The 15,063-nt window shown below is 39.5% G+C and overlaps 1 protein-coding gene across 3 annotated transcripts in view; it reads left to right on the top strand.

Annotated features, from left to right (window-relative positions):
• The window catches only part of ndufaf7 (NADH:ubiquinone oxidoreductase complex assembly factor 7), a 109,074-nt gene extending 94,383 nt beyond the window's left edge, over nt 1-14,691 (top strand). For all 3 annotated transcript variants that reach the window (XM_051654834.1, XM_051654833.1, XM_051654835.1), the window contains one exon: nt 13,949-14,691. In XM_051654834.1, the coding sequence (XP_051510794.1) occupies nt 13,949-14,137 (189 nt within the window). In that variant the 3' untranslated portion in view covers nt 14,138-14,691. The remainder of the gene's footprint in view (nt 1-13,948) is intronic.
• Nucleotides 14,692-15,063: the final 372 nt, after the last annotated feature.

The following is a 15,063-nucleotide window of genomic DNA, read 5'->3' as shown; positions in this document are numbered from 1 at the left end:
TTAAAATCCCATTGCAAACCTTTTGTTGGGATTTCAAGGAAGCAGTGGCAGCACAGAAACCAAAGAATGTCAATGAGCTGGAAGCTTTTGCTCATGAGAAATGTGTAAAAATTCTAATAGAGAGGTGTCCGAAGCCTGAGAACACTTACTTGAAACATTTATTTGCTGTTATTAAGGATAAAGGATGCCCATAGTGATAAAATGTTGCATAGTGAGGATGTCTTCAAATATAATGACATAAATAGTTTTAATTTAACACTTAATGTCATACAAAGTCCAGTAAACATAAAGCTAAATCAGTAATTCGGTGTGACCACCTTTGCCTTTTAAAACAGCACCAATTTTCCTAGGTAGACCTGGACACAGTTTTTCTTGTTTGTTGGCAGAAAGCTTCTTGGAGAATTCGCCACAGTTCTTCTATCTATTTAGGTTTGTCTCAATTGCTTCTGTCTCTTTATGTAATCTCAGACTGACACGATGTTCAGTGGGGGGCTTTGTGGGGGGTGTGGCACTTGCTGGCCTGGAGGTAAGAGGACAGACACTATCAAGGCAAGAAGTTAATGTATGCTAATTTGTAGCTTCAATTAAATCAAGTGAAGAGAAATGGTTAGTGGAGGGAAGTAATGCAGAGACTATGGAAGAGAAACGAGTGGGTGAGAGAAAGCAAAGGTTGTGGCGGAAGGAGACAATAGGTCAGGGCTCCAGACTGCGACTAAAATGGTCACAAATGTGACCAAAAATAATTGATTGTGACAATTTAAAATCTAGTCGCCACTGGCGACAGTCGAGTTGTGTGCATTCATTTGCGGTTTCGTCAGATATCATCTTGTGAATTATTGAATATATTTTTAGAACACGCACAACCAGTGTATCTCACGCCGCTTTTCGCCCATTCTGTTTCTGATGAGCTCGCTTCAACAAACCCAGCACGAGAGAGTCGAGAACAAATTACTCTTTTGAACCGGATCTTTTTCATGAATCACCCAAAAAGAACTGAGGGTTTGAGCTCAGGTTAGCAGTTTGAATCAGATTCACTTTCTCAGCGAATCAGCCATCAGTGAGTTCACAACTGGGAGTGTAGACATTTCAAAATAAGAGTCCCATGTGTATTTCGGGCTTCTTTATAGTTAAAAGTCCTGTATTGTGTACCACTTTTTTTCTTCTGGTAATTATTAATTGGGATTGGAGTAGCACAATAAACTGCATCTGGGATTTCATTCAGTTTGCACTGTTGTAGTCTCTGTGTCTGAGGCCACTAACAGTAGAGAAGAATAAGGAAATATTTTAAAACAATTAAAATATATATATATATATAATATATACACAGTACTGTGTAAAAGTCTTAGGCATATAAGATGCTTCACAAAAACATTTGTCTTAAGACGGTTATTTATATTTTCAGCTTTAGTGTGTCAATAGGAAATATACATTTTAGACTCCCAAACATTTATTTTGCAAATAGAATAGAAGAGCAGGGAGCCCTGCAACAGATGACATGGAACCCACAGAGCATCCCACTAAATATTGAGCAGGTCTGGGATTACAAGAAGAGACAGAAGATGGAAGAACTGTGGCAAATTCTCCAAGAAGCTTGGAACATCCTATCTGCCAACAACCAAGAAAAACTGTATCCAGGTGTACCTAGGAGAATTGGTGCTTTTTTGAAGGCAAAGGTGGTCGCACCAAATATTGATTTAGCTTTTAATTTTTTAATGTTTACTGGACTTTGTATGACGTTAATTGATAAATGAAAACTATTTATGGCATTATTTTTGAAGACATCCTCACTATGCAACATTTTTCCCAAGTGCCTAAAACTAATTAATTTTATATAATATATATAAAATCAAGCTTTTGACACTTAGGACAAATGAGGGACTTGTACACAGCTATTACACAAAATGCAAACATTCATTGATGCTCAAGAAGACACACTACTATATGTATATATACTTTATGTAAATATCTGTAATGTAGATTCTGAAGAGCAGTACTAAATAAAAACCATCTTTTATCTCTTATATTTGTATAAATTATGAAAGGGGTGTGAACATTTGAGACAAAAGGGAATGCAAACTTATCTTCTCAACTATACTGTTTATTAAACCTTCAATGAATGGGTTATCAGCTGACTTCCTTTTCTTTGGTTTTCTATCTTGTTTCTGAACAGCAATCTAAATTGAGAAAATCTGTGATTTGGCTACCAAAAACAGCCATTTGGCTCCTTAATGTTTCAGTTTAGGAGCCAATGGCTCCTAAGTCATTTTTTTTAGTCTGGAGCCTTGCCATAGGTGGAGTAAGAGGTAAAGAAGAAGGGAGAGTAACAGACAACTGGATGAAGAAATGGTCAGAGATACGTAGAGGGGTAACAAGGGGATTTTTGGAGATACAATTACGTGTAAGGATGAGATCTAGCTGTTTCCCTGCTCTGTGTGTTGCAGGGGTGTGCAGTCTCTGTGACGAGTGTTTGCGAACGAGACAGAGTACTTGCATGTGCGTACCCATATCCTGAGCAGTGTGGCAGACTTTGGGCACTTTTATTTAGTTCCCTGTTAATTCATCTGTTCCATATTGAGATGTTTTTGTGTGTTTGTATTAAAATATAATTTAACAAAATTACTTCAGTTTGCAATGTATATCTCTATGTACACTTTATCATGTCAACAAACATTAATAAAACCAAAAGTTGTACCAAAGTGTTTACACATATTTATACATGTATATATTTGTAATAATTGAACTGAATTTAATTTAAAATAAAAACAAGGCTCGAAGGAGCAGCGCTCCTATTGTAAATGTGTGACATTTGCCACATGCATTGCAGTAATCATATCAATTCCTGACTCTGATCATCAATCTGTCCAATTTTGTTAAATTGACATTTTAACAGCTAAAATCCTTTGAACCATATGGCCTGCACACATAAATCATATATCCTCTCATTCTTCTGCCAGTTATCTTTTCAACAGAGCCAATCACTTTAATCCCTGCCTTCTATGTTTTCCAGCATCTTGAAATATAACTTAATCATACTATTTCGAACTCTTCCCACAGCCTTTATCAGATCTTCCCCAAATTTGTATTAGATCGTCTTGAGACACTCCTGGCCAAAAGTAATAAACACTTTTTAATTGACCAAACCATTTCTGTACAACACATCAACGAATTCAACAGCGAGGATGCCAAACAGGAAGTGAGGCTAAATCTTTGCAACACTCTGGCCAATGGAAACATACTTGGTAGGTTTCATTAGGACCATGATCTAAGGTGTCATGCCAAATTTGGTGACAGCGCCACCTATGGGCCAATAAATTAAAAAAAAAAATTGCTGTTTATCCATAACTTTTTAACCGTTTGTCCTTGGGCTGTATGGAATCCAATGGTACCAATTTTTTTTCATGATCGGCCAGATTGCATGTACACTATTTTGAAATTTGTCAAGAAATGATGTATTGAAGCAAAACTTGGGACACATTATTAGCACCATATGCCCTAAATTAACCTGAGCCTTTTGGGTACTGCACCTAGTGTTAAATCATATACAGTAAAATTCCTTATAACTTTAGAAATATATCTTATATTCATGACTCTATTTAGATTCCTTGTGTCTTACTAAATGCAATGATACCCATCTTCCCAAAGTCTGCAATATTGCATGACTTTCATTGTCATCTGCTGTTTTAAACTCATCCTACGGCTTTCATCAGGTCTCTCCCAAATTTTGGTAAATTAATCTTGAGAACCAGCTGGTAATAAGTTATCAAAAGATTTTTCATATTCCAAAGTGTTTTCCTGTCACATGCCAACGAAATTGACCATGAAGATTTTATCTTGGCAACGCTTTGGCCAATTCTCACATTTGGCTCAAATGATTGCCAAACCATGCCAGACAAAAGCTATCTAATGGATGCTGTATATTATAGTTTGCAACAGCAGCATCTTAGCAATGTTTTTGTGTGCTCACTCTCATATTGGTACGCCTCTTTTGCAATTATTATTATTATTTTTTTTATGTCTGGTGTGCTGACTTGTCATCAACAAGACATTGATGTTAAGCCATGTCTTGAACAAGAACATAAATGCTTCTTGACTTTGCATCTTGCTGCGCACAATTTAGCCTGATCTCATGGGCTCAAGTCTCAAGTAATCAAATAGATGCTTTAATCAGTGGTTCTCAACTCTGGTCCTAAGGACCCACAGAACTGCACTTTGTATGACTCTTTTGTGACACACTCAGATCAGTTCATGGATCTCTCTGCTAACGAGCTGATCATTTTAATCAGGTGTGTTAAACAAAAGAGACATCCAAAATGTGCAGTGCTGTGGATCCCCAGATTCAGAATTAAAACCCACTGCATTTAAATTAATGACAGATTGCAACTGCAGTATCTTACAGTATATTTTGTTTACTAAGTCTTGTATTGATATGCCTGTTCCACAACCAGCTAACAGTGCCTCCAGTGTGGTGCAATGTGTTTGTGTGCTGACTGATTCTAAGGTTGTGAGTTTGAATCCTGTCTTGATAGTAAATACTTATAAATGTATTTTCTTGACTTGGCTTCTTGCTGAGCTCATGGTCTGAATGAATCAAATGGAAATGCTATATGATAAGATACTGCTGTCTTTATATCTGGATATCTCATTGGCATTTTTGAGATATGTCAACTGAGTGGTGTAGTGTGGAAAGCAGTGAGCTGACACTACAAACGCACCCCAGTTGGGTGTTCGAGTCACACCTAGACTGTGACTGTTGACCTTTTGAGTCCTCATTTGTTGCTTACTGCAACAAATCACTTGCTTTATATTTGCCTGGCCCTGATAATTGCTGGTTGCAGCTATATTTTTGTATTTATTTTTTTCTATTTCTATACATATTTTTATGCAATAATATAACCCCAAAAAAACTTACTGAAACTTCAAAAAGTGTCACTTGGGGTTCCTCTGTTTTCTTTCTCTTTTTTCCCATGTTTTAATTTTTATAAACTTTTTATTTGTATTTTATAACATAACCCCAAAAATGTATATACAGTTGAAGTCAGAAGTTTACATACACCTTAGCCAAATACATTTAAACTCAGTTTTTCACAAGTCCTGACATTTAATCATATAAAACATTGCCTGTCTTAGGTCAGTTAGGATCACTACGTTATTTTAAGAATGTGAAATGTCGGTGGTTCACGTGATGCCATGCGAGAGACAGATGTGTGAGACACGAGCTCTGCGAACTTTGCTAGTTTAATTATTTTCATGTTGTGATCCGGTGAGATTCGATACACCCAGTTACATACTTGCTCTTTGAGGTGAACATGGCAAGGAAGTCAAAATTCTCAGACTCTGGAGACATTAAAAGACTCTTACGTGTTCAAGCTGAGGCATCTGACGGGACTGCGAGCCAGGGACTCGATTTGGATGGGGTGTCGGGAGAAGATATTCAGCGTCAGTTGTCCAACATCTCAGTGATGTTGATGAAGGTTCTTGCTGACTTAGAGGATCTCGCTGTAATACGCCGATCGATTACGGCGATGATAACAAAATTCTCTGAGTTGTTTACAAGAGTGACAGAAGTTGAGAAACGAATCGATTATCTTGAGTCATTGGAAAGGGAATTATCCACTAATCCGCCCGCATCCAAAACAGATTTGGAATTAATTCGGAAAAACTGGAATATTTCGAAAATATGAGCTGAATGAATAACATAAGAATTGTTGGAATTCCTGAGCATGAAGAGGGCAGAGATATGGTGAAATTCCTGGACGAGCTTTTCCCGAGTCTGCTCGACATAACAGGCCATAAACTGGAAATCGAGCGAGCTCAGAGTCCCGGCTCGCAGAACTGCTGAGGGAGATAGGCCTCGATCCATTCTGGCCAAATTTCTGAAATCATCCGATAAAGATCTCGTGTTGCGCCAGGCGAGGAGTAAAGAGAAGCTTTCTTGGAAGAACCATAATATTTTCTTGTTCCCGGACTTTGCGAATTCGACGAGAGAAACGTGATCGGTTCAAGGAATGTAAGGAACTCTTACATCAACGGAAGATTGCTTTTGCACTGATGTTCCCGGCCAAACTGAGAATAGAAACGAAGAATGGTCGCAAAGTATTTACATGTCCAAAACAGGCACTCTCCTTTATGGATACATTGGAGTAAGCCATTTGATGTTTCTTATATTAGTGGACTGACTCGTGGTTCAGGTACTCTATTATCTGAGGAAGCTGGGTGCCATTTTTGTTTCTTTTTGCATTGGCTCCGCCTAGCAGCTGGAGTTCGTTTTATGGCATGACTCCAAGAACCTTTTGCATTGACGGAAGATTTTTTTTTTACACTGAAGTTCCCGGCTAGATCGAGAATGGACACTTTGGATGACCGCAAAATATCTACATGCTCACATAAAGGACGTCTTTTATAAAGTTGACGGGCTGAGTAAGTTATGGTGTTTTTTTTTTTTTTTTTTGCACGGCCTCAGAGTTAGTTCGGCTCTTGATCATCCAAGGAACCAGGATGCCGGTTTTGTTTTTCATGCTGGCTCTGCCTAACGGCTGGAGCTTTGTTTTGTGGAGTTACACTACTTCGGGACAGTTGTGGTTAAATATGTTTGTTCTTTGTGCTTATGCCTCCTAGTAGAATGATTACCTCATCTGCTGCACTCATAACAGCAGGCTCACTGAACAATTGTTTGTCTGTCCGAGGAAACTGAACGGCTTTATATCAGCTGGAGTTTGTTTTGCGGAGGAACACACCTTCGAGACAGTTCTGTGAATGAATCTACATGTTTTTTCTGTTATTCTGCCTGTTGGCTGGGGTCTGTTTTACAAAGTATTTTCTGTTATGTAATTGTGCCTCTCAAAATTTGTGCAGAAGCACCGGACTTGAATAATCCGATGGCAAAGTTGTCGCGGGGGTTCTCGCATGCGTACATGGACTCTATGAGTTTAGAGGAATTGTCGCCGGTTGGCGCTGTCATGCGTGGGGTTAATGTGCACGTTTTTCTTTTTCTGTTTGTTTTGTTCGGGGGGAAGTTCGGGGTTTGATTTTTTTCACTAATGGGGAATGTGGTCTGTGTAATCTTGTTTTTGACACACTCATTTTTTATTTTTTATTATATCAATATGTCAAATCCCTATAAAAAGAAGGAAGGTTATTTCTCGTCTTAAGCGTAAGAAAGATGATATAGTCTTTCTTCAAGAAACGCATCTTTCCCCGCAGGAAGCTGAAAAATTTGGTAAGATATGGGGTGGACATGTTTTCTTTAGTGCTGGCTCAAGTAAGAGCAGGGGAGTTATTATATTGTTAAATAAACATCTACAATTCAAATGTCTCAAACAGCCTAAAGATAAATTAGGAAGAGTCATTGTTGTTTTAGGAGAAATTCAGGGGCAAAGGTTGATTTTGGCTAATATTTACGCACCTAACGTTGACGATCAGGGCTTTTTATAGATCTTGATGGGATGTTGCAAGCTGCTGGCATCTCTCATGACATAATATTGGGAGGAGACTTTAATCTTTTGATGGACTCAGTCCTTGATCATAGTGAAGCAAAAGTGTGTAAACCCCCTAGAGCAACACTGACGCTTCACAAGATCTGTAAAAATCTTGGTCTTGTAGATATCTGGCGACTTTTGAACCCATCTGGTAGGGATTATACATTTTTTTTCATCAGTTCATAAGATTTACTCTAGAATAGATTTTTTTTATATCTAAGCATTTCATCTGTTGTTGATTGCTCAATTGGAAATGTCTCAGATCACGCCCTGGTGAACTTAGAGATGTTGCCACATACAGAGAAAAAAATAAATCATATAGTTGGCGCTTTAATGTATCCCTTTTGCAAAATCCTGATTTCCAACAAATGTTAAAGACTGAAATCAATGTTTATATGGAGACCAACTGGTCCTCAGTATCCTCTGTGGGCGTGGCTTGGGAGGCACTTAAGGCAGTTCTTAGGGGTCAGATCATACAGTATGCCTCATTCATCAAAAAATCCAAAGCATGAGAACTTGTGGAGTTGGAAGGAAATATAAAAAGTGCAGAGGCAGAGCTGAAGTGCCGAATGTTATCTGATGGTCTTAGAGAATTGACCCAATTGAAATACAGATATAATGCTATTTTGTCGCGGAAAGTTGAGTTTTGGTTGTTCAGGGCAAGACAGTTATACTTTGAGTCAGGGGACAAAGCAGGGAACCTTTTGGCTAGATATATAAAGCAGAGAGAGTCTTTTTCTACCATTCCCTCAGTGAAATCTGCTGGTGGTGAAATATTTACCTCAGCCATTGATATTAATAATGCCTTTAAAGAATTCTATCTTGATGAAGATATTAGAAACTTTGTGGAACCATTAGAACTCCCTAAACTGAAGACTGAGCAAAAAACTCTCTTGATTCTGAGATAACCCTGGAGGAACTTGACGAGGTAAGTAAGTCCTTACCTACAGGCAAGGCTCCAGGGCCAGATGGTTTTGCCACTGAATTTTTTAGATCTTATGCTACAGAACTGGCTCCACTTTTGTTAGAAGTTTATATGGAATCATTAAAGAATGGAAAGCTTCCGCCAACCATGACTCAAGCCCGGATCAGTCTGATTCTTAAAAAAAACAAAGATCCAAGCGAGTGTAAAAGTTACCGTCCAATTTCCCTGATCCAAAAATTTTGGCTAACCAATTAAGTAAAGTTATGACATCTCTTATACATATAGATCAGGTGGGGTTTATTCAGGGTCATAGCTCTTCTGATAATATTAGGCGTTTCATCAATATCATGTGGTCAGTGGCGAATTATCAGACTCTGGTCGCTTTCATCTCACTTGACGCCGAAAAGGCCTTTGATATGGTAAAATGGGATTATCTTTTTAAGATTTTGGAAATGTATGGGTGCGGGAGTACGTTTATTGGTTGGATCAAGTTACTTTATAGACACCCTGTAACAGCGGTACAAACAAATGGATTAATTTCAGATTATTTTACTCTGGATAGGGGCACACATCAGGGTTGCCCTCTTTCCCCATTATTGTTCTGTCTTGCCCTGGAACCATCAGCAGCCGCGATAAGAAAGGAGGATGATTTTCCAGGGGTGACGGCGGGAAGCATGGCGCATAAGCTTCTGCTTTATGCAGATGATATTTTATTATTCGCCTCTGACCCCACTAGATCTATGCCTTGCCTCCACAGAATTATTAATTCCTTTTCCAAGTTCTCAGGATACAAAGTCAACTGGTCTAAATCCGAAGCTTTGGCTTTGACAGCATACTGTCCAGTAACGGCCTTCCAGCCAGGCACCTTCCAGTGGCCCAAACAGGGCATTAAGTATTTGGGCATTTTATTCCCAACAAATTTGTTTGATTTAGCCAGAGTTAATTTTGACCCTTTAATAAAACGGTTTTCAAGCGATGTAGACAGGTGGACTTCATTACATTTATTGATGATTGGGAAGGTTAATGTTATTAAAATTAACTGTATTCCAAAATGTAACTATTTGCTAAAGTCTCTCCCGGTAGATGTCTCCCCTCTCTTATTTCAAGCAATTTGATAGCATAGCGAAGTCTTTCATTTGGAATGGTAAGCGCCCCAGGCTACATTTCAATAAATTACATAGGCCGATTGACAAAGGTGGGTTAGGCCTACCCAAGATTTTGTTTTATTATTATGCATTCGGTCTCATTGGACGCTTCCACCTGAAAGAGCCCCTCCCTGGTTCTGCATTGAACAAGAACTACTTGCCCCTATTTTGCCATTGCAAAGCCTTTCCATCAAACTAAATAGAGAAGTTAAATCACACCCCATTATTTCACATTTGCACTCAGTATGGACAAAAGTGTCCAGAGTGTTTAATTCAGATATTTATCTAAATGTTGCCTCGCCTATGGCTAAACCCCAAACTATTCATTAATAAGTCCCCTTTTTGTTGGTCAGAGTGGATTGCGAGGGGGGGGGGGTTAATTCACTCGGTGATCTTTACGAGAGCGGTGTGATGAGATCCTTTGAAAATCTGGTACAATATTTTGGGATCCCCAGATCTCAGTTTTTTAGGTATCTTCAGTTACGCCATTTGCTCTGTACTATTTTTGGGAATAGCATACACCCCCCTAAAGCAGCAGATACTCTAGGAGAGGTGATTTCTGATTTTGGAAAGGGCCATGAGGCATCAGTGTATTACTCCTTATTAATTCAGAGTCTGGGGGACGGAGTCTCAACCACTCTCAAGAGATTATGGGAAAACCTGGAGTTGGAGGAGAGAGAATGGGCTAGGATTTTAAAAAACATAAAAACTGCATCGAGTGATGCAAGGGTGCGCCTTATACAATTCAAGATTTTACATCTGTTCTATTGGACCCCCTCTAAATTGTATAGGCTTGGTCTTAAAGACACACCCACCTGCTGGTGATGCCAATCAGAGGATGGAGACATGGCCCATGTTTTTTGGTGGTGCACTGAGATTCAGGAGTTTTGGTTGAAGGTACAGAGTGTTCTGTGTGACGTGTTGGGCTTTCGGATTTCGTTTTGCCCCAGACTCTGTGTTTTGGGTGATGGGGCGGTCATCGACGTAGGTGACAAATACATAAACAATTGTGTCCTCACCAGTGCAATGATAGGCAGGCAGATTGTTTTAAGGGGTTGGGAGTCGGTGGGAGCATCCTCAATTCGGGAGTGGTGTGAGGAGATGGGAATGGTGGCAGCCTTCGAAGAGGTAACGTAGAAGGAGGGGATATGGGATTCTTTTATTGGGAAATGGGGTAGATATTTGATGTTTTTGGGGGGGCTCTCGCAGTGGGTCTGTGGAGAGAGAGGTATAGTTTAGAGTTGTATGTTTATTATAGGTTTGTGTGTATGTATGTGTGTGTGTGTGTGTGTGTGTATGTATGTGTTTGTATGTGTATATGTACATTTTATATATATATATATATATATATATACACTATATTGCCAAAACTATTCGCTCATCTGCCTTTAGACGCATATGAATTTAAGTGACATCCCGTTCTTAATCCATAGGGTTAAATATGACGTCGGCCCACCCTTTGCAGCTATAACAGCTTCAACTCTTTGGGAAGGCTTTCCACAAGGTTTAGGAGTGTGTTTATGGGAATTTTTGACCATTCTTCCAGAAGCGCATTTGTGAGGTCAGACACTGATGTTGGACGAGAAGGCCTGGCTCGCAGTCTTCGCTCTAATTCATCCCAAAGGTGCTCTATCGGGTTGAGGTCAGGACTCTGTGCAGGCCAGTCAAGTTCTTCCACACCAAACTCGCTCATCCATGTCTTTATGGACCTTGCTTTGTGCACTGGTGCGCAGTCATGTTGGAACAGGAAGGGGCCATCCCCAAACTGTTCCCACAAAGTTGGGAGCATGGAATTGTCCAAAATCTCTTGGTATGCTGAAAAATTCAGAGTTCCTTTCACTGGAACTAAGGGGCCAAGCCCAGCTCCTGAAAAACAACCCCACACCATAATCCCCCTCCACCAAACTTCACAGTTGGCACAATGCAGTCAGACAAGTACCGTTCTCCTGGCAACCGCCAAACCCAGACTCGTCCATCAGATTGCCAGATGGAGAAGCGTGATTCGTCACTCCAGAGAATGCGTCTCCACTGCTCTAGAGTCCAGTGGCGGCGTGCTTTACACCACTGCATCCGACGCTTTGCATTGCACTTGGTGATGTATGGCTTGGATGCAGCTGCTCGGCCATGGAAACCCATTCCATGAAGCTCTCTACGCACTGTTCTTGAGCTAATCTGAAGGCCACATGAACTTTGGAGGTCTGTAGCGATTGACTCTGCAGAAAGTTGGCGACCTCTGTGCACTATGCGCCTCAGCATCCGCTGACCCCGCTCTGTCATTTTACGTGGCCTACCATTTCGTGGCTGAGTTGCTGTCATTCCCAATTGCTTCCACTTTGTTATAATACCACTGACAGTTGACTGTAGAATATTTAGTAGCGAGGAAATTTCACAACTGGACTTGTTGCACAGGTGGCATCCTATCACAGTACCACGCTGAAATTCACTGAGCTCCTGAGAGTGGCCCATTCTTTCACAAATGTTTGTAGAAGCAGTCTGCATGCCTAGGTGCTTCATTTTATACACCTGTGGCCATGGAAGTGATTGGAACACCTGAATTCAATTATTTGGATGGGTGAGCGAATACTTTTGGCAATATAGTGTATATATATAATAATTTTTTTTTTTTATTATTATTTATTTATTATTATTTTATTCTCTGTATATGTGTGTACTTATGTAAGACCACTGGGATGTTCGTTTGTGGTCGGGTGGGGTTCTTGATTGGGGAGGGGAAGTAGTGGGAGTTAATGTCGAATCATTGTATATATGTTTTGTTTTTCTTTTTTTGAAAATTAATAAAAATGTTAATCACAAAAACAAACAAAAAAAAAGAATGTGAAATGTCAGGATAATAGTAGAGAGAATTATATATTTCAGCTTTTATTTCTTTCATCACATTCCAAGTGGGTCAAATGTTTGCATACACTTTGTTAGTATTTGGTAGCATTGCCTTTAAATTGTTTAACTTGGGTCAAACATTTGGGTGACCTTCCACAAGCTTCTCACAATAAGTTGCTGGAATTTTGGCCCATTCCTCCAGACAGAACTGGAGTAACTGAGTCAGGTTTGTGGGCCTCCTTGCTCGCACACGCTTTTTCAGTTCTGTCCACAAATTGTCTATCGGATTGAGGTCAGGGTTTTGTGATGGCCACTCCAATACCTTGACTTTGTTGTTCTTAAGCCATTTTGCCACAATTTCTGAGGTATGCTTGGGGTCATTGTCCATTTGGAAGACCCATTTGCAACCAAGCTTTAACTTCCTGGCTGATGTCTTGAGATATTACTAAAGAATATCTTTTCATAATTAATTTTTTATGAAAAAATGACAATTTTCCTTCCTCATGATGCCATCTATTTTGTGAAGTGCACCAGTCTCTGCTGCATCAAAGCACCCCCACAACATGATGCTGCCACCCCCATACTTCACGGTTGGGATGGTGTTCTTCGGCTTGCAAGCCTCACCCTTTTTCCTCCAAACATAACGATGGTCATTATGGCCAAACAGTTCAATTTTTGTTTCATCAGACCAGAGGACATTTCTCCAATAAGTTAGATCTTTGTCCCATGTGCACTTGCAAGCTGTAGTCTGGCTTTTTTATGGCAGTTTTGGAGCCATGGCTTCTTCCTTGCTGAGCAGCCTTTCAGGTTATGTTGATATAGGACTCGTTTTACTGTGGATATAGATACTTGTCTACCTGTTTCCCCCAGCATCTTCACAAGGTCCTTTGCTGTTGTTCTGGAATTTATTCGCTTTTTTCACACCAAACTACGTTCATCTCTAGGAGACAGAATGCGTCTCCTTCCTGAGCATTATGATGGCTGCATGGTCCCATGGTGTTTATTATTGCATACTGTTGTTTGTACAGATGAACGTGGTACCTTCAGGTGTTTGGAAATTGCTGCTAAGGATTAACCAGACTTGTGGAGGTCCACATTTTTTTCCTGAGGTCTTGGCTTATTTCTTTTGATTTTCCCATAATGTCAAGCAAAGAGGCACTGAGTTTGAAGGTAGGCCTTAAAATACATACAAAATACAAGGAATAAATGCTGAAATAAATCCTTCTCTCTACTTTTATTCTGAAATTTCAAATTTTTTAAATAGTGATCCTAACTGACCTAAGACAGGGAATGTTTTCTACAATTAAATCTCAGGACTTATGAAAAACTGAGTTTAAATGTATTTGGCTAGGTGTATGTAAACTTCTGAATTCAACTGTATATATATATATATATATATATATATATATATATATATATATATATATATATATATATATAATGGTGACTTTTCACAGATTCTCTCAGAATGACAGCAGGCTCCACGCTATATTCTAGTCCTCTTACTGATTTCATAATAATTTAATAACCCTTATTATCCTTTGCTTTGTCATGTTCTCTTTCAGATCCTTCTGAGAAGTTGTCCTGACTCATCCAGTAGAGCTCAGCTCATGCACGGCTATGACATACTGATGAACCCTGAGAAGATGGGCCACAGGTTCCACTTCTTCTCTGTGCTGTCCCGAAGTCGGCTAGCAGCAATTAAAGCGACACTGCTTCCTGTGGCGGGATTTACAGAGCTGCGCCTGCACTGAACAATCTTTGATGTGATGCATGTAATGAATGTCTGATTATAGTCAAGAACATATGTGGGGGGGGGGGGTCACTCTGTTATACATTGTATAAAATAATTAACGATTTTTATTTTTATGGAATGGCACATAGAAATTCTACCTGACAGATAAATTGAATGAGGTTTCCTGAATAAAACACCTGTCTCTGTGACAACCCTTGGATTTGATTCGTTTAATCAGAAGACTTTCTAGTTCTAAGATGTTACCATTCTAAATCATGGGTAAACGGAATCCTGGGTTATCTTGTTTAATGTTTCACACTGTTCATTCTTTACCATGGTTAATAATAAATCCTGGGTGTTCATGTTTCGATGTTTCACACTGTACATTTGTAAACCCTGGATTAATGTTTTTATTTGCATATTTTCTGTGTCAAAAACAATGATTGGACGAAATCAGCTCACGACAGTCACGCAACCTGACCCCAGCTTAGCTGCGATATGCGAAAAAAGAATTTCACTGTATATGTTAAAAAATGTATAATGTGTGACAAAAATAAAGGCTTCAACCTGTCAGATGAGCTGCTCTTCTGTGGAAACATTGCCAAACAAATCAACTCTGTTTGTCTTTCGTCTTCTGAAACATGTCACGAAAACACGGAATACTGTCTCTTCATCTCATATGTTGCTAAACATCTTTCTGTAACATTCTAACACTTCATTGTTTCACACCTTTGGCACCGCAATGTGGGGTTAACCCCGCAAATTGGTGCTAACCCTGCTCCGGAGCAGGGTTTCTTAACCCCGTGTTAAAAGCAGTGCTAACCCCCTTTCAAAATTACAAGTGTGAAACGTTGCTTTACGCTGGGTTAAAAGCGGGTTTAGAATGATGATAACCCAGGGTTAAGTGCATGTGAAAAGCCCTTAAGTCACTTTTTACATCACAAT

The sequence above is a fragment of the Myxocyprinus asiaticus genome, chromosome 25 (assembly GCF_019703515.2).
Source record: "Myxocyprinus asiaticus isolate MX2 ecotype Aquarium Trade chromosome 25, UBuf_Myxa_2, whole genome shotgun sequence".
In the NCBI taxonomy this organism is placed as follows: domain Eukaryota; kingdom Metazoa; phylum Chordata; class Actinopteri; order Cypriniformes; family Catostomidae; genus Myxocyprinus; species Myxocyprinus asiaticus.
Note: the sequence above shows the minus strand (reverse complement) of the source record. Positions and strands in the feature narration are given on the sequence as shown.